Source organism: Silene latifolia, chromosome X (genome assembly GCF_048544455.1).
Source record: "Silene latifolia isolate original U9 population chromosome X, ASM4854445v1, whole genome shotgun sequence".
NCBI lineage: Eukaryota > Viridiplantae > Streptophyta > Magnoliopsida > Caryophyllales > Caryophyllaceae > Silene > Silene latifolia.
Genome location: NC_133537.1, coordinates 294,629,742 through 294,654,919, shown reverse-complemented (window position 1 = coordinate 294,654,919; position 25,178 = coordinate 294,629,742). Strand labels below are relative to the sequence as shown.

The window sequence follows — 25,178 nt, the reverse complement described above, 5'->3', positions numbered from 1 at the left end:
TTGTGGTATATGTAATATCAAACTGCATAAGTGTGACATTAGTTTCTTAGCTTTCGCGCGTTCATTTGATTAAGTACATGTGGATAGGCGATTCTTACCGTTCAAATAAGCCTTACATCACCCAGTTTTGTTAGCCCGTTTGAACCTTGTAGCCTTTTTATATCCTATTTCTTAGCTACATTCCAGAATTTGCCTACCTTTTCGGGACAGTCGCAGTTGTTTGAGCCTTATTGTCATAGCTACTTTGGTTGGGTTGGGACTTTTATTGTCATGTGGGTAGTAGCTATCTTTTTGTAACAATTGTGTGACCTCTTATGTTGAAAGGAGAATATTATGAAGCAGAAAAAAATGAAAGTCTCGAAAGAAAGAAGAAGAAAAAAAAAAGAAGAAAAAAAAAAGAAGAAGAAAAAAAAGAGAAAAAAAAGTTTCGAAAAAATGAAAATATTCAAAAAAGAAGAGAAAAAATGTATGCTTCATTCAGTTTTGTTAGGAGGTCGTGTGTGGTAATTACTGGAGTCTAATGCACATTTGGAGAGCCTTTACATTTCTCTCATTTGTTGTCAAAGTTGAGATTATTTCTCCAGTTGGATGTTTGATTTATTACTTATTAGTTTTGGCTATTGGTCTAGAGCTGCGACTACCGTCTGAGCCTCACATACCCATACGTGCTTTTGCACAAGCCACTTCTATACCCATGCCACTTTACCACCTCTCTGTCCTTGATACATGTACTTGGTCTGTTTCGTGAATGCGTATTAGCTGGAGGATCTCTTATCACATTAGATTGCATGCATATCTCATTAGTTGAGTGAGTGTCTTATTTCTTTCTATCTTACATAAATCACCCATTATGAGTGCATGAGTGAAACCGCGAGAATCCGACAAGATGGTCTTGCAAGGTTGAAAAGTGTTTGGTTGAGTCTCGGTATCATGTCACATCTTGAGTAAGAGCTGCGTGAGTCTATTACCCGTGCTTTTGAATTTGTTTTATTAGCACAACTTCGGTCATTACTTTGTTATAGATATGGACAGCTGAGTCTTGTATGTGCCTAGACATTTGCTCTGAGTTATTCATTCACCATATGTTTGTTGTCCTTTGTTTTGGTCTGATTGCTTTGCTTGAGGACAAGCAAAGGTTTGGTTTGGGGGAGTTTGATGTATCACTTTCATATATACTTTTATAGCTCCCTTTACGTCATATTTCATACCGTTTCGTGCCTATTATATCATTTATATGCTTTATTTCAATGAATTGTCGATCTTCTTAGCTATTTTGTGTTTTGATGCAGAAATGACTCAATATGAGTGTGATCAAGCTGAGATTAGCATAGCGGAGACGGCACGGTAGAGTACACGAAGCATGGCACGGGAAACGAGGAATCATGAAGGCTAGAAGTCAAAGAAGAGAAGAAGAACCTGTGAAGAAGTTCCTCGATCGAGTCACTGCTGACTCGATCGAGCAGCTGTCCTCGATCGAGTCACCTCTGACTCGATCGAGGATCCTCTCTGACGGGCTTTTTTCCGGAATTTCCTAAAACACTTATCTTTTATTATAAATTAGAAACTCGTGTTTTATTGTTAAGTTACGTTATATTTTGCTAAGTATTGCTGGAAAACTCTCTTAAGAACCCTAATCTTCCTTTTGTATGGTACTAATCTTTCCCCATTAATTTAATCATTGTTTTATGTTCTTCAATTATTGTTTTATACTTGCAATCATGTCTTCATCTTTAATCATATTTGTTGTTGTTATTATAGTCATGAGTAGCTAATCCCCTCATCTAGGATGAAGGGGATCTAGGTTAATTAAAAGGGAAAGTCAGTTAATTGCTATTGATATCATTAAAGTTGTTGTTTGATTGTTGTAATTCTTCTAGTTAATCACTTGAGGCCTGAGTTATTAATTAGTGTAGCGAATCGATCCTATCGCCGACCGGGTTAGAATTGATATAGGCTGCGACAATCAAATAGAGAGTATCTAATCATAGCGACCGCATATTAGAATCGATCTAAAGGGCATAATGGAGTCGACCGATCTTATGACCTTAAACAACTTGATAGATTTAGTAATTGATTGATAATCCCCGACTGATTGACCTAGTGAACCTAATTCCTAGACTTTTAATATTATTGTTATTCATCATTTAATTACATTGCAATTAGTTTGTTAGAATCAACTCAAAACAAAACCCCCGAAATTGGTTACTTCTAGGCAATTTAAATACTTTTAGACTTAGCTTTCACCGCCTCCCTGTGGATTCGATACCTGTCTTATCACTAGCTATTCTTGTTAGTCTTGAGATAGTTTTACTTTGATTTGGTAATACGACTTTAGCCACATCAATCGACAATTTTGAACACAAGCACTAACACAAGTTTCTACATCCACAAACCATCACATAAACTATCCGACCAGCCTAATTACTTTAGACGTTGCCGTCAAATATTTGCGCCTTAAATTTCAATGCATAGCTAGCCCAAATTTCCCGCACCTCATCCGTTTTCTCAACCGAGTATGCCTTTGGAGCTCTAATCATGAACTGCATATAAAGTAACCAAAATAACACAATTACAATTATTTACACACCTACATGTTTAATTTATATAAAATGAATTAAATATTAAAAAAAAAAAACAAATGAAAGGACGTACATTTGGAATAATATTAACATATCGTCCTCTGATGATCTCCAACATATATCGGCAGATATAATATCCACATAAGACGGTCCCAAAGGGCTGTGTAGGACACTAAAATCGAAATTATGTCAACTCCAGCGTATATAGAATAAGCCCATAGCATTAAAACATAGACTATATAATCATGTCAACTACAACGTATCGAAGTCATACTTCATATTACTAGTTTTTAGCTTATTTAGGCTTAACTAGTTTTGTGACCCGTGAAATTCACGGGTTGTTCTATTTCTAGTGTAATACTTTAGTGATTTAATACAATAACATACTACGATCAATTCAATTTATGGTTTTCATGTTTTAAGGGTTGTATAAATTCAATTAGTCTTTTATACAATAGTTTATCAGAAATTAAAATTTCATATATTAGATATACTAAGATACCCCTATCAAAACTAAAGTAACTCAATGCAACCAAAAATGAATTAATAATATTAGTATTCATATAATCAAATTAAACAAAACTATATTATCAAACAAAGATCCCTAAAGATAGAGCACCCTCACAAATTAGATGTCAAAATTTCATCAACAATTCTGAAAATAACATAAAACACACAATTAGAAATGTTATGACAAAACTAACATTTCATACCCCCATAAAATTGAAGCTAATACAATAATAAATTGCGGAACTAAAAATTTTAAAACAGCAACAACTTGAACAACAATTGGATCATTATTGCCAAATAATTCACCTATTAAACAATATTATACAAAAAATGCTATGTCATCCCCTCAAATTTTCCACCTTTTAGCCATATATTTCAACAGTAGGTCTCATGAGAGACCGTCTCCCACTAATTTAGTGGGAGACATAATAAGAAAAAATGAAATTTAGTGGGTCCCTCACCCCATCGTGTGAGAGGTCTCTATTGTCTCTCGGGAGTTTTTGTGATATTTAAAAATATATATAATAAATGCTCAAAAAATTATTAATCATCCACGATTCCACGTTGATGTCACCAATCTTTAGTTACTATGTAAAATATAGTTGTTTAAGCAATCTTATTATTTCACTTCTCCTTATAATCTTCTTTCTTCAATAAATCATATCTATTAAAAAAAAATAACACAATAATAGTGGGATTTGTTTTATGCAATATTATCATTATTAATTTAGTTTCACCTTAAGTAATGAAAAAAAAGAGGGAATGATAATCAAATCATAGAGATGTAAGTATATTTACCTTGGAAGAGGTTAACACAATAAATAATCTTGATAGCACCTAAATGAGAACAAAACAAACACATACGCGAAATTGAAAATGTGATGAACATTTCATAACCCAATGAAACTTCCAATAAAAAAAATTAGTTAATAATATCGGTGACACATACCATTCTACTAACGATAGAGATAAGAAATTTTTTGCTTACAAATTTTGCTTTCCATAAAAAATATATAAACAATTGAGGATGCGTTTTATGGCTATTAAATATTATTTTTTCATTATTATCAAATTTAATATAGGTATAAATAAAGATCAAGTTCATGACTTTTGAGCATCCATTTTTCATTATTATGAAGTTTAATATAAACATAAATATGGGAAAATGAGAAATGGTATGTAAAAGGTTTGCATTATTATTATTATTATTATTACTATTGTTATTGTTATTGTTATTGTTATTGTTATTGTTATTGTTATTGTTATTGTTATTGTTATTGTTATTGTTATTGTTATTGTTATTGTTATTGTTATTTTTATTGTTATTGTTATCGTTATCGTTATCGTTATTGTTATTATTATTATTATTATTATTATTAATTTTTTTTCTTACAAACTCCACTTTGCATGAAAGTCGTTTAAAAAGTTATCTTGTATATGTAATTAAAATATGACATATTGATGATGCTAGATATTTTGGTTTTCCTTTTAATTATATTTATAAATTTGTAGATATTAGTAGCCTTATAATCCAAATTATTAGATTTTTTATTTACTACATATCAGACCTTTTAGCTACTATCTTTCTGGTTAAGGAGGAGTTAGATGAATAAATTGAATGATTTAAATGATGAGAGTAAATTCTTAATTTATTTTTAAATTATGATCTTATGGTTTCCATACAAAAATAAATATTACTAAACTTTATATGAGTTTTAATAAATTTATTAAAGTAGCCTTAATATTAACAATAGAATTTAATAGAATTTAATTATGATAATCCTACATGGCAAAAAATTAAATGTATTAAGTTGCCTTTTAACTAAGTAGTTAAAATATGACATATTGATGATGATAGATATTTTGGTTTTTTCTTTTAATTATATTTATAAATTTGTAGATATTAGTAGCTTTATAATCCAAATTATTAGATTTTTTATTTACTATATAAGACCTTATAGCTATTATATTTATAGTTAAGGAGCAGTTAGATGAACAAATTGAATGATTTAAATGATGAGAGTAAATTCTCAATTTATTTTTATAATTTAAATCATGATCTTATGGTTTCCATACAAAAATAAATATTACTAAACCTTATATGAGTTTTAATAAATTTATTAAAGTAGCCTTAATATTAACAATATAAATTAATAGAATTTAATTATGATAATCCTACATGGCAAAAAAATTAAATGTATTAAGTTGCCTTTTAACTATGTAGTTAAAATATGACATATTGATGATGATAGATATTTTGGTTTTTTCTTTTAATTATATTTATAAATTTGTAGATATTAGTAGCTTTATAATCCAAATTATTAGATTTTTTTATTTACTATATAAGACCTTTTAGCTACTATATTATGGTTAAGGAGGAGTTAGATGAACAAATTGAATGATTTAAATTATGAGACTAAATTTTTAATTTATTTTTATAATTTAAATAATGATCTTATGGTTTCCACACAAAAAAAAAATTACTAAACCTTATAATAAATTTTAATAAATTTATTAAAGTAGCCTTAATATTAACAATATAAATTAATAGAATTTAATTATGATAATCCTACATGGAAAAAAATTAAATGTATTTAAAGTTGTCTTTTAACTATATATGCACGCATGGCTTTTTCTTCGCTTATGTGGCTTTGTCTACGTGGCCTTTTAAGGTTACCCTTTTAATATAGTTTTATAGATTATAGTAAAAACCAATGAGTCACACACTACTATCACATAGACTGGCTTGTGTAGGCTGGACAGTCAATAATACGTCAAAAGGCTATCTTCTCAAAATACTCTGAATTTCAGTTTAACTCACAATAAACTACACTATTACTCACAATTACTCCCCTTTTCTGGTATTACACTCGGGTAACCATCTACCTGTTTAGCAAGTTACTCCCCTCAATCTCCATGACCCACCTTAGTCCTTAGTCCCCTACCCTTATTCATGCATATCTCACCATCACCAACCCCACAACCGCCAACATATTCATCCACAACCACGTTATTCATCAGCACCACAATCACCCATGACTCACCCTGGATTATTTCCAGCAAGAAATTCCAAAGCCGTCATAAAGGAAACTAAAGGAATCACAATCATTGATTTGATCTTCATTAACCATAAAGGAAACTTTTGGGATCAGCTACATTGCCATCAAACGACATTTATGTTTCCAAATTCAGTGATAATTGGATAATGAAACATAGAGTATTGTTATTATAATTATAAAAACTACAGTGTATCTACACTTGATTTTCCTGGTAAAACAAGAAGATGGACTATTGCATATTATTGTTATTTATAAAGCTAGAGAAAATCTTCAAGCTGGTTGATTAAGATTTTACTCTTGGCAGAGGAGATGAGGAGGCGAGGGCAGCAAATAGTGGTTGACGGTATGAGATGGTGCCACTAGCAGGTGATGGCAAGGGTGAATAGTGGTTGAGAATGGGGTGTGAAAGGAGAAGTATGTTGGCTCTAATAAGAGGTGGTAAACCTAAGTATATTAAGGGAAGTATATTAAGGGAAGAGGTGGTAAGGGGACCTCTTCTTACATTAAAAAAAAATCGGTAAAAAAAGAGATAAAAGCACTATTAGTATTAGTTGAAGGGGTACGTTTATTATTTTTCATTCAAGCTGTTTTTCTTGGTGACATCCGAAAAATGGATCCATAGAATTTAGCTTCGTAATTGCCCTGTGTTAAATATACGTAATAGACTTAGCTTAATTACATTTATTTACTAAAACAAATGTAGATATGTGAAATAATTGCAATTTATTAAATTGTATACATGCTGAGCTTATAAATTAATTGCATCCTTCAAAATTTTACGAGGCTCTAGAGTTCCAGCTGGATCACACCAATATACTACACTATCTTTTGGATTAATGGCAGCCAACATCCAATGATTACTACCATTTATAAAATAAAACAATCAGCTTTCGACCGCTTTAATAAGCAGCATTGAATAATATAATTAATATTAGTATGAAAAAAGGTGCATACTCTTCAAAATATGGAGCAAAAATAAGCTTTCGATCGCTTTCACAGCCCGTACATGTCATAGCCTTAATAATATAATCTGGCCGATTCTCTTCATTTTCAAAACTAGCGAACTTGGACAATAACGTGGGGCACAAGAATCCATATGAATTTGTACATTGCATACCCTGTACCAGTTCAGTTAAATACCTACCACAAAAAAATGTTAATTGGTCGATTCAGCGTATGTTAATGATCATATGGTTTAAAATTGCAGCATAGAAGCGATATATGCTAGAAAACTATCTGCTTTACACACTTATGCACCCGTTTTATACACTAGTGGATACAAGCATATTTACGGAAGGAGATTAATTACAAATTATATGCAACATCCAGCTAATGAATAAATTAAATAAGGCAAGGATGATTGTTGCGTTTGTGGGATGATCGGCTGGCTGGGATGAGGAAATAGTCGTTGGCTGGCTTTTGCTAAGGGCATCTCTTAATATATAGAGCTTAATTGTATACTCTATGTGACTATTAAAGCGTACTAACTAAATTCAAAACAAAATTAAGAAAATTGTATAAAACATTTTTGAAGATTAAAAATCAAACCTGATGAATAAAGCAATGTGAGAGGCACTTATCTCTTCTTTGTCACACCAATGAATAAGGTCTTCATAGGTAAGCATGCATTTCTGTTCTTGGTGTAGTATATGCTCTTCTATATCCACGGTGATCATCGTTTCTACGAACCTGCCTCTTAGGTCGCCACATGAAGAAGTTTAATTGTTTCATTGTAGACCTAGACTACAGTGTGCTTAATCCAAGCCGTAATGGATTGTAGACCTAATTCTCAGCACCGTTTCTACGAACCTGCCTCTTGGTAACTCCAGCCCATGGTATTAAATCAACGCCTCTACCACATTCACTGCATTTTGTAGCGATACTGGCAAGAGGCAGTATTTAGCTACGTTAGGTCGCCACATCCATTAGCGTGATAGCACACTCAGACCAACTGCTAATGATGTCTCTCCACAATCTAATCTCCCTATCTACCATGGAGACAGACAGGCAGTTTACCTCCTTAGATGAAATACCTAAGCCTATCCATTTTTCACTCATACTTTTTTAGTCAATAACCTTAGTATTTATTAAAAAAAAAATAGAGTGGTACAATATAAGCACAGTTGAGATGACTTATTCCAGGCTTCTTGGTCTAGGAAGGGGGAAGAAATCAATGAAACCTTGTATGTCAGTAAATGTTCAACAGATAAATGATAAAAAAACTATCCTTGATAAGTTATTCGGCAACATAAGATAATAAGATATGATATATCTTCAAAATACATTTCAAACAGAATGAAGGAATAAGAGAAGGTCATCTGGCAGCCGTAAGTACGAGGAGGAATTGAGATGATAACCTTGGCTTGAGGCTACAAATGAAAATTTTATTTTATCGCTCATCTCCCCTCTCTACCATAGACTAAAAGCCTTAAAACGTAAAATTAAAACCTCCCACCACTCAGTATATTCATATTTTCTAGATATGAGAGGGAATTGAGATGATAACCCTAATCTGAAAATTACGCAAAGAAAAAATCATCATGGTGGCCAAATTAACATATGAGGTATGCTGCTTCTTTCCCATCCTTTTTATATATTTGTAAATATTTTGAAATGCAATCCATAATTCTATCAATAGTTATTTAGTAAATTAAATTATTAACCACCATCTTAACTTATAAATTTATGATCCTTCCTTTTAAGAATATATACTCGTATCGTTTTTTAAAATTCTCAAAATGACAAATAGTCTAATTTTTTTTTTGGGAATTCAACCTATTAATACAAGTATTTATCATTAACTTTTTCTACAATGACCAAACTAATAAAGATTATTGTTCGCATTGCTAACAATTTACAACTACATTTGCTATAATGAACAACTAACAAATTTCGATTAATAAGGTAGTGACCAAGTAATGTAGCAACTAATATATTTACTGCATAAAGCCTTTTAAAAATAGGAATTAAATAATAAACCGTTGAAAAAAAAAAACAAAAATGTGCTCATTTTGACCACACAATGGGATTCGTACTAGTGACCACATAAGTCTTCAGAAAATTATGCTGTACGGCTGTGTTTTTTACTGAAATACTTATGGCCACTATTTCCATAGAGCTTTGATACAGAGCAGGACATAACTGGACCAAGGATTCCTTCTCTGGAGATGGTACATCTCTATTTACCCATTTAGCATACACTGAATTTCTTTAATTTTTTGTTGTGATTATACCTGATTGTTATAATCTAATATGCTATTAATTGTTCCTGCCTCATAAAGCTACACAAAACTGACTCAAAGACAAACTGACCTGGCTCATTCAAGACAGGTTTCAGTGTTTGACAAACAAAAATAAGACAAAACTGAACAGAAAATACCTCACCTAAAATCAAAATTACAACCAGTGACTGACATGTCCACATCTATGTCCTCTGCCCCACCACCCTAAAGAGTGGAGGAAGACTAACCTCAATCCATTAAGCTCATCTGACCCCTAATTAAAATCATGTGCTTGTACAAGTATAATTTGACGTTATTTGTAATATAAGTGCAGGAATGGAACTTTCCGACCAACGCAATTGGAATATATAATATGTAACTCGCCAAATGGTATGTGCCAGTTTTCTTAATCCTTATTTGAATGGACTATTCAGAAGTTGCAGAAAGTCATAAGATTTTGAACTTCAGAGAGGTGCTACTTAGAGATAAGCACAAACAGATTAAGAGGGATGGGTATAGCAATATGTCCAAAAAAAAGGAGCAGCAAAATTGATTTCATTGTTCAAGTGATGTAAGCAAATAAACAAATTATCAATGATCGATAAATAAATGAATTATCAACACATAAACGAATTATCAATTGATTTCAGCAACTAAACGAATTATCATCAAATAAACGAATTATCAGCAAATAAACGAATTGATTTCAATGTTTAGTTATGGTATTTACGAATCAATTTGTACTAAATAAACCATTTATCAAGTAACAAATGAAAAATATGACAATTGACACACACCTTGGTAAAGAGATGCACGACATGCGATGATCGACGGTACGCTGGCGTTAGGGTGATGATGAAGGCGAATGAACGACAGATGGTGATCAAGTAGCGTTAGGGCGATGATGAAGGAGATGAAGGCAGACGATGAATTGGGTTTATGGTTAATTAGGGTTAGAAAGTTTTGTTTGAATAAGGGTTGAGTAAGTGTAGTGAGGAATTTGGATCATCTTTACTAAACAAGAAGAAGACGGTCTCGTTAATAACCCGTCTTGTATTTTAATAAGAAGACGGTTTAATTGACCAACCGTCTTTGTTATTTTTACAAAGATGATGGGTGTCCCTATTAACCGTCCTAAGTAAGTATTTACAAATGGCGCCAAAATAAATGGTCGATATAAGACAGTTCCGTCCCCAACCGTACTCTAAATGGCGTCCTCTTTGAGAATAATTGTAGTAGTGCTAAGGATAATAAGCCCTCCAGCCAGGCAAAAATCCTTTTATACGGGGACGAAGGTGAAAGATCTTGACAACTCGTGCAAAGCCCTCTAGACAGGCATAATCAAAACCCTCCAGTCAGGCTGAGGATCATAAGCCCTCAAGACAGGCAAAGATCCTTTCAAAAGTACATATATCGAAAAACAAACAAAAACAGGTGTAACCTTTGCAACAATTTTCTAATTTTTTACAGGTTGTGAAATATACAGGATTCAATTCTTACAGGATATAAAAAATAAACATGTCCCCAGGACAGGAACAACGTTCACAAACCACCAAAATCCGACAAATGTCCCTAGGACATGAGTCATATTACTTACCCTTACCCCCTGGGGCAAAGGCACAAAAGGTTAATTGTTCTACCAAGTACATTCTCCTTGGTTGGGCAAGAGACCACAAAAAACAGTTCAACATTTCTGCCAATGACCTCCCTCTTGTCAAGGTCAAACATTATCAACAATCAGAAATTGTTGCTCGCCTAACCGAGCACCAAAATTCTTCTTTTCTCATGAAGGACATCAGCCTCCATCAGCTTAGTGTCCCAGGTGTTCACTTTGCTTAACAAGCTGTCTACCAAGAATGCCATACGAAATGTACCGCTGACATAATAAAGTATCAAGGAAATACAAGATTAATTGAGGAAAACCAACTACGACGAGTGCTGCGGGAATGTTCCAGAACTAATGTCTTCACTCAAAAGGTGTCCTGAAAAGTTGTAGCATTATTTATCTTCATCAGCACTAGGGCATCCTACATAACATATTGCTCAAAGGTTGTCTTATACTTATCATCATGTCCTGAAGAAGGAAACTTCATCGTTAGACTTCTAATGAAAATCGCGGTATATATCATCAAGCTATATCTTTCCTGATGGCAAAAGCTTCAGGAGTGATTCCAATACACTTACAACAAGCAATATATCAGTGATTGCTTGATTTTTGACACCAGGTTTACTCTTTCCTATACTTAAAATTTCACTCTCATGTTTTTCTTTATAATCTCCACCTATTAGGAACTATCATTCATGTCCAGAACACAGAGCGCATGACTAATCTAAATTTTGTTTACGACTATCTAAATGCTAGTACAAAAAATATTGCAGGGATATTGATTCATACACACTTGATAAATACACTTGATCAACATACAAACACAGTCGATCTGCACTTTACTCTAATTTTTTCTATCATATAGTGGGGCAAAAACAAGCCCTACCAACTGTATGCAGGATAAATAATCCATAGACGCGCAAGAAAACTGTTATTTTTTCATATCTAGCCTAACCCCGGGCAGTGAAGAAATAATACGCCAGGAATATGTACAACTGCATGATCGAGCTTTGTCTATGATTGGAATGAAGTTATCTACTCATTATTGGCTTGAATCACAAATAATAAGAAGATAAGGAGTAATTGTTGAGCCTGGTATTTTACACTACCGACAGGCTATAACTCACTCTCGCGACCAGATTACGCTAGTTTAACGTAATAATCCCGGGGCAAGGAGACAAAGAAAGACTATATCGGGACGGACAAGGCATCGTACTAAAAATACGACCAGGTACAACTCGGTCGCCTTATTATAAGTCAAAGACAAGATAAAGATGCGAGGCATTGTCGGTCACAGAACCGCGGTCGGGCTTGCGAACAAAGCAGTTTAGCCTGGCAGGCATTGGTACAGGCCAAGAGAGGTATGCAGGCATGTAGGGGACGACCATCATAAAATATGGAGAAGATATTTAACAAGCATTGGATGCTAAGCAATTTAGCACATGTCAAATTAACCAAGTCAAAGTTAGTTCCTATTTATAAGGGACACTTGGCACCTTATTCCCTCATTAGAAGCCGCAGCCAACAAAACCCTAGTCATATAAGAGAGAAAACACACGGTCAAGAGAAGGAGAAGTCAACTACAATCAAGGGAACAACCCTAAAAAAGTGGAGCTACCTCCTACTCACAAGCAACCACTCTTTCGACCTATTTTATTTTAAATATGAAACAACAAAGGCTAACATCACTCACTCCATCATCATCCAACATCACTACTACATGAAAGTCACATAATTACCTAGCATTGTACAATTATACTGATATTATACGAAATACATAGTGAAATCCTCTCCTGGCTTGGTGCCCGTGGTTTTTTCCCATCCAACGGTTTTTCCACGTATAAATCATTGTGTCATGTCTTCTTTTATTATTCTTTACTTTTAATATGTCTCTTTTTACTTTATAATCAACCCTACAAAGGTATAACTACGATACCATCATAATAGGATGATACTAATTAACCTCACCATAATCTACCCTGGCCAGAATACCCTGGAATAGCTTGGCCTGATTCCAGGCTGCGTAAAAATCGGTCAAAACTGTAGTGAATATCAAAACTTTGGCTATCACAACTAGACGTTTGCTCAAATTAAATCTCAAGTCCTATGTACCAACCTATTTATCAATTCAATGATTTGTTTTACCAAACTTTTACGAACCTAGTTGCACAAAAGCTAATCAACCAAGTAATCTTGTCAACACTCTCACATGATTTGTCAAACTTCCTTCTTCTAATTCATGGCTTACATCATGTGTAGTATTTCGCTAATCCTTAAATCAATCTTGCAACATAATTTTCATATCAAATCAAAACCACACAAACCCTCCTTATATCTAAACTACACAAACCCAAATAACCCATACAGAAAAATCCACTATCACATAATCATCTATATACAAAGAACTAAAAATCAAGATAATATACAATCTACCTACGTCAATGTAAACAATAATCCATCCCCAAGCCAATAGTTTACGATCTGGTCCGACAATAAAACATCCTTCGGATTTCGTTCATACGATATAAATTTGAGAAATCGAGTTATCGAAATTTACTTAAATGATTCAAAGACAAGAGGGAACAAGGGGCAATCGAAGACTTTGGTCAGAACTCTTGAGAGATGTCAGCTATACAGATTGAAACTTGAAAGAGAAGCAGATGAAAAAGAAACGAGGCAGCGCCAGAAAGGGGAACAAGTTGCAGAAATTAGGGAAAAGAATAAAGTAAGGGTATAAGGGGTTTATTGAAAAAGAATCGTAACTTGGATGGAGTATATTGTGGTTTTTTTTATTAAAGAAATATCTTCGACTTTCGAGACAATTCAACCCAATTTATTTTACGAAAACTCAAAATAGTCTTACTTTACCATTTTAATAATAATAATAATAATAATAATAATAATAATAATAATAATAATAATAATAAATAAATAAATAAATAAATAAATATAAATAATTAAATAATAAGCTTATGAGATTTTCGACTCAAAATACCAAAATGTACATAGAAAAAATAATGGGGTGTTACAAACTTCCCTCCTTAAAGTAAAGCTTCGTCCTTGAAGCTTAAACTCGTCCTTAAAACATGAACCTTCATACTTATACTCCGATGTCTACTCACTTCATATATTCAAAATTTTGCCACGTTTCTCACCGTTATACAATACCTTACAAACTTCTCTTCATTATCTCAACTCCCAAGATAAAAGCTTCACTAGCCCCCAAAACTAAGAGTATAGTCGGATTGCAAAAGAATAAATTTTTTTTCCTATGAAGAACAACACATTTTAACAAATTCCATATTTCACCAGTTTAGAGAAATTGATTAAACACATAAAATAAAATTTTTTGGAAGTGTTATAAAAGCACAATCAAAGTTTTAAAGGCGCACAACCAGTACCAACATATAACAAATATTGAGCATTAAACATGATGAATACTAGTATGTAGGGATTCATTAATCTCATTTGATTACTTATTCAATAAGTGAGAAACTAATTTAGTCATAAAATTAGTATAAGATCTTATGCATGCAAAACTTAATATAAGAGTAAAGAAAATCGGTTCCTTACATTGTTGACTCGGCAAAATGGGCACTAGCAAGGTCACCTACCTTGCTAGATCTTGAGCTTTCCTTAGTGGATGAGCAAGATTCAAGTGTAGAATCTCTCCCCAAGGATTGTACCAAGGCAACACCCTTAATAGATTTTATTAACATAAGACTAGTATTAATAAAATCCTACCGTAAAAATTGACACAAAATATGTATTATGCTCTTGAAAATTTCGGTTCAAGAGGAGGTAATTTTATGAGCTCTCTTTTCTTTTTCAAAGTATAGAGTTAATTTTTAGCACACTCTAAAAATATCACATACAATTTTTGTGTGTTCTCATAGAAAATGAATGATGAAAAATGAGAACAATTCACATTATTTAAGTTAAGGGGGGACCGGTTTTGGAGGGAGGAAAAAGGGTGCCAATGCATGCACATTTGCTTTTTAGGTTGTTCTATTCAAGGCGTAGGCATGCAACCCTATCATATAGAGGTTAATCATGATGCCTTCCACTAAACAACTCAATTAAGGCACACTAACCCTTATCCCTCATGTATTCTTAATATGAGATTTAAACATGTGATCTCAATATGATCAACAATGTGATCGCATTATTGTTGGGGACACTCCAACAATCTCCCACTTGTTCTCGACAAGTGTGCGTCATCAATTCTCTTGTCCTATTACTATCTCCCACTCAATTCAAGGTGTCTTTCAGGTCGTACTTGCAAGTGATCATATCGAGAGTGGTTTCCTCGATCTGGAGAACAACTGATTGACCGGAATTATCTACCATAGATACCTTCCGAGCGTGGCCACGCATTTCCAGTTCATTACTCCTCGAGTGGCCCTGAGATATTTTTTTAACCCTGACAAGGGGTGGACAATTACTATCGCACTATTCCCTTCGACTAGCCACAGCTCATCATAACCCAAAATAAGCCCTTTAACCCCATTTACGAAGGTCGTAGGAACATAAATCAAAATTACTCTGAAACTGTGCCATTTTTGGAGAATAGTCTTTAGTCAAAAGAATCGACTCATTAGAATACTATAGTAGCACTTGCCACGACCAGGCTATATAAATTTGCCAGAACTCTATAAGCGGTCATTAGGCCCGACAAAGTGTTCCTAATAAATGATGCAATACATGTGATCGACTAGTCATCACATATGACTCTATGGCACTTGAACTTGCCATCAATCGCATCACACTCTAGTCACTTCGAGACGTCACCTCATACAAGTGACAATGGGCAAATACTATGTTAATCCGGGTTCACTTTAATGGGGTTCAACATTGTCTCTACAACCCGTTTGGATGTAACAAAGTATAAAAGGAGTTTTTTAGATTTAAAAACTCGAACGACAAATGTGATTATCACATATGAATAGTCAATACCTGATTACTACTTCATATTCTTAGAATCCAATTTGATCTTGTATGTAGTTGTTCATCTCAATCCAATTGAAATGACATATGACATGACTCATCATGTTAAGCCTATGAGAAGGCTTTGGTTAGTAGGTTTTATCAACTTCTTGTACCTTACTCAACCTTACTACATACTCGTTTTCCTTTGTAATGTATACATTTGCATTACAAAACTTTCTGAGTACGTGTCTAGATTCAATCTAGACATAGGCTCTCTAGCCTTAGAATAGCTCCCACTGTTTTCACAGTGTGCGGAACCCATCCTCTTGCACATCTCATGATTGCAAGTGTACTCAATTTCCGTTGTAAGCATCTCTCATTGTTCTTTATTGCCTAGAACAATTCTAGCAAATCCATTTCTTAAATAACATAGCCACAATGGTTCCTTAACCATCTTTAGGTGTTTCGGATACGGTTTTTGTCCGAAACCTTATGCAATCTCAACAGTCATTAGTGTAAGCCCTTACACAAATGTCTACATCCTTACTGCTTCCTCAAGCACTTAAGAGCAACTTATATGTCTACCTGGTAACAATTACTTAAATTCGATTTGAAACTATTCATCATACTCAAAGTTATGAAGTGTCATACATTATTTCCATTTAATTGATTTGGCAGCGGAAGCAAATGGAATCAATCAAATATGTTCAACTTGATTGAACTAGTCATGAATCTTATCAACATAAGACTTCCTTTTTTACGCTAATATCATATAGATTTATCTCCATAAATCCAGATATTATAGATGTATTATATTTCTCTAAGTCTTAAATCATTCCCAATGATCAATATGTCATCCACATATTAGACTAATTAAAATTACCGTAACTCCCACTAAACTCCCTGTATAAACACAACTTCTCGACTTATCGAGAAAAGTTTTATAACATGATCAAAACATTGATTCCAACTCATTGATGTCCTACTTAAGACCATCTCTTAAGTTTCACATTATCTTAGGATTGCAAAAATCTACAAAACTCATGGCATGTAGTGAATACATTCCTTCTAATTGAAGAAGTGGGTTTTAGATTCACTCGCTATATATCATCATAATGAAATACAATCGCTAAGAAGATCCAAATAGACTTAAGCATTTCAACTAGTGCAAAAACCCTTTGCCACCAATCAAGCTTTGATATCTAACAAATCCACTTGAATTTATTTCGGATTCACATGGCTCTAAGCCTTGTATTGAGTTGTGACTTAAACATTCTCATGTAAGTCATATGTTCATTACTTTCTAGAAGTAACACTAAGTCATCATCTTCAACAAGTGATGAGATTAACCTCCTAGGTTTCGAAGAAACAACGTCTCATGTAGCCAAGAAAGTAGCCAAGAAAGACCAGTTTCTTGTGACATGCAATTCTTTTGTGGCTCTTGAATATATTCTCCCACTCTGTCTTCTAGAAATAAATTTGTATTTTAGAAAGACAGCTTCATGAGCCACAAACCCGTTGTACTCGTGATTATTGGGAGGGAGAATGAGCACTTATTTCTTTTAAAACTTACAAGCATGATACCCTACCATTTCATATCTCATATGAATCGTTTAGATTTAGTGGAAAAATTATTTTAGACAAAATGATAAAATCCCCAAAAATAAGATCAAGTAACTCAAAGTAACTTGATTAAAGTCCAACCATATCGAATAGGGTTTGATTTCTTCATTTAACCACACCTTATCCCATAATGTGTGCTAAGAGAGATTAACTTGTGATACTATATCACATTTCCTTTGGCTTATATCAAAGTCTTTACTTAGATAATCCCATCACGACTAAATCGTGATTCTTTGAACTCTTTGAACTTCTTAAAAGATTTCTTCTTTGTACCTCATTAAGTGAATACTAAAGTATAAACTTAATCGTCGGTAAAAGAAAATGATCAACCTTTTCTAGATCAATGATTTGTATCTTCGATCTCCTTTTCAATCAAAAGGCACGAGACATCTTGCTTTGAATACAAGATACACATATACCATAAGATTGACAATCTAATGGTTCCAAGAATACTTGGTAACTCTTTGTGTTTATCATTCCAGAATTTAGATTTAATCTGGGTTACCAATTTGAGTCTTGCATCATCTATGTGATATATCATTCTAGCTTGGTTTAAAATATAATCACCTTGATTATGGGCTAGCCATAAATCAAATCGTGGTGTAATGGGTCACATATGTGAAACCCTTTCTGTGTCTTAACAAAATTATATAGTTTATTTAGAGTTTATGTACTTAATTGTCATAAGTAAGGTACAACTTTAAACCCAAAACTAGATTGAGTACACAATGACTCTAGTTTCATCTCTCGACATAATTTGTTGCTAGTCTTCATATTCTAATCATCCTATGTATCGAATACAATGATGAAAACCACCACCGGTTTCTAATATTACGAAGTGGTACTAGCAAAATTTATGTCAATCAAATAAACATTTAGAGAAGAAAATCCCATTAGATGTCCCACAACTAAATTGCTAGTTCTTCAATAATTTGGGGTAGTTTCCTTTCTAGTGTCCAACACTTCCAAAATAGAAACTTTATCGGTCGGGATTGATAGGTTTAGTATTGTTATTCTCAATAACTTTACTTTTATCATTCCTTGTATCAATACCATTCTAGTTTTACTTCTTGAACCTCGTCCTTTCCTTAACAATTAAGAGAATTCTCCCACTCATTTTCAATGAATCTTTGCTTAGAGAAGCAAAGTTGAATCTTGTGAAGACTACTCTTCAATTCAATCGTTTAGTCTTAAAACTTTCATTGAAGTGGTTGCTTTATTTTGGTCAATTACGATTTCTAACAAATCTAATTACCAAATTTATTTAACGTTTCAAAGTACTTAATTCGATTAAGCACATGAAAAATAATCCATTGTAAGTAGATATGTTAGTCAAGAATCAAAAACCCTTTCGATCATGAATAACTTTTATCTATACTTTTCACAAGAGATCCTTCCAATGGCTAACACGAGGTTTTAGAAGAAAAATTCATATTTGTCTTTAAGTTACGATGTTTTAATGGAGATTTTGTACTATAATCGAAATGATATCGTATGAATTGAGGTAAAGAAATAGAACAATACGATAACGGAATAATGGAAAACTAACATTTATCGTTATTATAATACTTGTAAATATTTTAACAAGTAAAACATTTACATAGTGACCTCTACCCAACTATGATAAATGATCCCGAGATCCAAATTCATATCAATTCGGGCACGGTGAGCCGATTCATCCCTTATTAATATAACTCGGTTGATTAACTCTTTAATCGATTCTACTTTTAGAATTCTCGGTCGATAAAATTACTTTAATATTTATCTTTAGCCCGGAACACATGCGACTACGGTCACGAATACTTCCGTTGAGCTCAATCCAAATTTCGAAGTAATAACATTTTACTACCCACTTACCCAAAGTAACAAGGTTTGTATTACGATGAAGCCGGATTAACTCCCTTATGAAATTGGGTTTCGTGGGTTCTACTATTTGGTAAGGCTAAATCTCAATTATTAATTTAGCTAGAGGTCATGTCAATTTATTATCTATCGCGTTTTAAGTGAACTAAAGTGGTGAACTACGATAATTATAATTGACACGGTCGATGACTCGATTAAATATAATGCATGTTTAGTTATGGCGATTTAGCGATGCATGCAAACATATAAAGAAAATGCAAAGCATAAATATAAAGTCCTAGTATGGCCTTCCTAAAATACTAAATCTAATAAACTATTACAAATTCGGAAACCAACTCCTTGGTCCCTTGAACTTCGGTCTTGGCACGCGTCTCGAGGTAACACCGTCTTCATGGAAACTCCGGGAAATTATAAAATAATAAATAAAAATTACATAATTTCCTACTATACATTTGTAATAAAAATAAATCTATTAAGTTACAAAACGGTGATACGAGATCACAATAATTACAACCGAATCGATATTCCCATGCATTTCAGGTAATACCAATTAAAAACTAAGGCCATACTAAGTAAAATTACATAATTCAAAAATTATATAAATAAAAAATATGACAATCATAAATAAAATGTAGCATTAAAATATGTATGAACATGCTTAAATTTATGCTAAATCGCCTTTTAAGAGCCAATATCGTATATTACATCGATTTTTATGGATTTGCGTGATTTAACTTATTAAAATCACAATATGTTACATAAATTCATATTTATGTTCAAGTCAATTACCCTAACCATCTTAGGACTCAAAACTTAGTCTTCACTAACATTTTGACAATAATTCAACTTGATTTCTTAATATTGTTCATAATGGACCCAAAAATACAATTTTATATTATAAACTCCTAATTAAATTATAATAATTTCAAATAATTTCAAAATTTGAAATTCAAACTCATGAACATTCTGGAAAAATACCATGACACTCATAATATTCAAAGCTTAGGTTAAATATTTTGAAATTTTTTCGAGAAAGACATTGTTGCGGTTTATCGGTTTTATCAAATATGACCATTAAAATATGAGAAAATTAATTTTAATCAACTTTTCACTTTTATATATGAAATGTGGGATAAAATGCAACATATGACTTTTTTATTTAGTCATGAAATATGTTTTAGCATTATAGGCTAATTTAAGTCACTATTTATTGGATTTTTACTCAAAAATTTATAAATCATGCATAAGGAGTTCAATCCATCTAAAATATTTTTACACACACTGAGTAAAAATTCATGTGACAAAATATTAAATTTTCATAACCAGATTCAAAATATTACTCATATTAACCTAACAAACCCATTAAATTCGATTTAAACTTATAAAATTCATATTTTATGCAAAATAACTTAGTTTTTCACGAAATTTAACATGCAACTAGTAGATAATATATGTGAAAACATATCCAAAAATCACTGAAAAATTCGAAGTTTAGTTATTTTTCGTCCAAAAATGACATTTTTCTCATAAAAATCACATTTTAATGCCAATAATATATATAATGAACAATAAAATCCATAAATCAACCCAAATATCCCAAAAACATTTTAGGACCAGAAATTTTGAACATGCAAAATTATTTCGTGATTTATCAACGATGTGATCGCATTATTGTCGGGGACACTCCAACATAGTAACCATTGTGCATTAAGCATGATGAATATAAAATCAGGATAAAATAAAATGAAACATATAGTAAACGTGCAGCACACTAACCTCACACAATGATACATATGTAAGAATCACAAAAGAAATTTAAATGTGCAAATCTCGACCCCCTTAAAACAAAGCTTCGTCCACGAAGCGTAAAATTACCTTAGGTAAAAAGATTAGGATACTTGTCTCTCATAGCAGATTCAACTTCCCATGTAGCTTCCTCTATATTATTGTTGTTCCACAAAACTTTTACCATGTGCGTTTCACCTCTGCGGGTTTTACGCACCTTAGTATCCAAAATTTTTACCGTATTCTCTTCATAAATCATTGTCTCATCAAGCTCAATAATCTCCGGATCTAAAACATGAGATGGGTCACTAATATATTTTTTGAGTTGAGAAACGTGAAACACATTATGAACTCTCTCTAAGTCAGCTGGTAAGTCAAGTCGGTAGGCTACCTCACTGATACGCTCCAAAATCTCGTACGGTCCAATGAATTTTGGACTCAATTTGCCCTTCTTACCAAACCTCATTACTCCCTTAGTAGGTGAGACACGCAAAAGAACTTTGTCACCAACCTCAAATTCCACATGTCAGCACGTTCTATCCACATAACTCTTTTGCCTGTCTTGGGCTGCTTTTATCTTGTCTTGTATAATCTTAACTTGTTCAACCATCTCAGTTATCATATCCGGCCTCAAAATTACAGACTCACTAATATCATTTCAAAAAATCAGACTCCTACAATTGCGCCCATAAAGCGCCTCAAATGGTGCCATTTGTATTGTAGCTTGGTAACTATTATTATAAGAAAACTCAATAAGATCTAGATTATCTTCCCAACCTTCTTGAAATTGCAAAGCACATGCTCGTAGCATATCCTCAAGTATCTGGTTTGTTCTCTCAGTTTGACCATCAGTAGTAGGGTGAAATGCGGTGCTCATCTTGAGCTTAGTTCCCAAGGCTTTCTGTAATTTTTCCCAAAATATAGAAATAAACCTAGAGTCTCTATCCGACACGATGTCATTTGGGACACCATGAAGACGTAGCACATGATGAATATAAGCATTGGTCAGCTGCTTCTTTTTCCATGTATCCTTCATTAGAATAAAGTGGGCCCTCTTAGTTAGTCTGTCAATAATTACCCAAATCATATTATTACCTTTCTGCGACCTTGGTAAACCAGCTATAAAATCCATAGAGATCAAACTCCACTTCTACTCAGGAACTTCTAAAGGTTGTAGCTTCCCTTGAGGCTGCTTATGCTCACTCTTCACCTATTGACATATCAAACAACGAGCCACAAAATCTGCAATTTGCCTTTTCATCCTAGACCACCAAAATGCTAATTTCAAATCCTCATACATCTTATCACCGCCTGGGTGAACAGAATACAGCGTTGCATATGCTTCATTCATAATTCTTTCTTTGATCTCCTTATCATTAGGCACACACACTCAAGCTTGAAATTTAATTAATCCACTCTCCTTGCGCTTGAATAACGCATGTTCATTCATAAGCTTGTCCCGTAGAAATTTATCTCCTCCCTGAAATTCTCTAATATTGCTCATCAAATCATTGATCCGGACGATGTCGTCACTCATCCAATCAAACACATTTATAATACTCAACATACAACTAGTTAGCGGTAAGTCGAGGTCGATCCATGGGACGGTGTGCTTTGGGTTCTAAGTCTATCTATCTCAATTTATGCTAGTGTCACAATTGATGGGGTTTGTAGTTGTGTCTAGACTAATGCAAACAATAAGGTAAAACAAGCAATAAAAGGAAGGATGTAAATAATTGATAAAAAGTGCTAGGATATCATGGGGGCATAGGGGATTCATGGTGTTGATCATACAAACATGTTCACAATGTTGCAAGCAATTAATGTTGTGGGGGAACCGAGTTGGTTTATGTCTTACAGTTCATAGGAAGAGTTGGGTCCCGGAGCCGAATCGATTAGATTGTAAAACACCTACAAGTCGACTTACTTTCCTCCTATTCAACTTCTATGCATGGTCTAACAAGACTCGAGTTGGTTTATATCTTACAAGTCAAGTTGAGTAGATAAGAGATGGTAAAAATGCAAGGATTCATAGGCTTAGCATTTCATCAAACATAACATGTGCATAAAGTTGACATCACAACAAGCAAGCAATTTAATCATGTGAACATATTAGATTAAGCATGAATCAATCCCCATGTTTGTTTCCCTTAATTACCCACTAATCCTAGCTAAGAGACTAGTCACTCATTATCAAGTTTAACATGCTAACAAGGTTGTCAATCATATTAACAAGGTAAAATATGATGAACAAATAACAAAGATTAACAATAATTAAAACAAGGATTAAGAGAGTTATACCTATGGAGATTCCAAAATAATAATGCAAAGAATAATAGAAGAAATTGATGATTGATGGAAGGTTGTCAATCTCCCAATAATAACCCAATAATCTTCAATTACCCAATAATAAACTTGAACAATAATTAAGGAGAGATTAATGTGTAATTTGTGTGGAAAGATTGAGATTAATCTATTCTAATCTACTCCTAATCTAATCTAAGAAAGCTTGATTTAATCTAATAAAACTTGGTTCTAATCTAATAAAACTTGATGGTTTGATTATTACAAATGGGGTATTTATAGTGGAAATTAGGTGGATGCATTAGGGTTAACTAAGGGCTAAACTAGTAATTACACTTTTGAGATTTTGAGTAGGGAGAAGCCGGTATTTTTCGAAGGAAGGGCGTCTTTCACGGAGCTTGAACAACACGAAAATTGCTGTAAAGGAATCCGAGCGGATTAGTGTCGGGACGGGCGGATTGTAGCAAGGGAATCCGAGCGGATTTGGAGCAAGACGCTCGGGCAAAAAGAGAGGGAATCCGAGCGGATTTGGAGCAATCCGAGCGGATTTGGGAGGACGAGCGTCTTCAGCGCGGGACGCGCGGATTCTGTCTGACTTCTTTGTTTGAGCTCGGATTGTAAAACGGACGTCATTTTCTCATCCGGACTCCTATTGGAATGATTCAAAAGCCTAGATCGCTTGTTTTTTCGACGCCGTTCCATCTAGCATATTTTCAGAGCCAAAGTAGCAACCCTTGGTTTGCGTTCCGAGCAGTTTTCTTCATAAATGGCTTCCTTGCTTTTCTTCCTTGCTTTAAACCTTATGACCCTTCTATATACTCTTTATTCCTACATCTTTAGTCATCATTCTTGCCTCTTCTTCATACTAGTCCATCTAATATCATCAATAAGCTTCCAAATATGCACGAAAGACGGGAATTTCCGCCTTATTATCTCCTTTTCTACAAAACATATGAAATGCGATAGAAAAGCAAATAGGAAGGTTTTGACGGATAAAATGGCCAAAGAATGTTATAATAGTATGCAAAATAGGCTCAATTAGGGGACTAAATGTGGGCAAATAATTTTCACATCAAATATCCCCAAACCGAACCTTTACTCGTCCCGAGTAAAGAGGTGACTAAAACTAGACCTTTATTTAAACTAACCTAATAACATAACCGATATAAGACAATTAGCGGGTCTCACTCCGCCCCTTCAACTCACAACAAGACAACCATGAGGTAGGATGCCTTCTTGCAAGGCAAGGTGGGTCTTGCCAAAATGGCGACACATCCAATCATTAAGCACACAAAATCAAGTAATGGATGCATCTACAAAAGAATAGCCACTTTCCTCATCTAAGTGGCCGAAATTATCTACAAGGGAAGCAATTCAAGGGTACACACTCCTTCATAGATACAATTTCTTCAAACTACTAAGCCTAGAAGGATACCAATAAATCACCTCCAAAATGTGTCAAGCTAGGGTACCTTTGTCCTCAATCGTTAAATGCTTTTGTCAAGAGTAGACTCCCTATGGTGTTAGAAACACTGGAGGATCGCGGAATTCCCCCTCTTGCCTAGACAAGAAGAAGGGTCGTCCCCTCTCTACCATGCACAAAAATGGATATGATGGATAAAGGGATCAATAAAATTTGAGTTTCATTTGGGAGTTTGCTTTTGTTTTTGTTTTCCCCCCAATTTCTTGTGGCATATAA

The 25,178-nt window shown here is 33.6% G+C and overlaps 2 protein-coding genes across 2 annotated transcripts; both read right to left on the bottom strand.

Moving 5' to 3' along the window:
* Positions 1-2,351: 2,351 nt before the first annotated feature.
* LOC141620340 (uncharacterized) lies at positions 2,352-7,824 on the bottom strand. Its single transcript, XM_074437240.1, has 4 exons — positions 7,697-7,824; positions 7,103-7,288; positions 2,653-2,751; positions 2,352-2,540 (listed from the first exon to the last, which is right to left on the bottom strand). The coding sequence occupies exons 1-4, from the start codon at positions 7,822-7,824 to the stop codon at positions 2,534-2,536; spliced, it is 420 nt and encodes a 139-aa protein (XP_074293341.1). The 3' UTR covers positions 2,352-2,533.
* A 13,442-nt stretch (positions 7,825-21,266) lies between these two features.
* Positions 21,267-21,641, bottom strand: LOC141620338 (uncharacterized). Its single transcript, XM_074437239.1, has one exon. It carries the CDS (start codon positions 21,639-21,641, stop codon positions 21,267-21,269), a length of 375 nt encoding a protein of 124 aa, XP_074293340.1.
* Between the last annotated feature and the right edge of the window lie 3,537 nt (positions 21,642-25,178).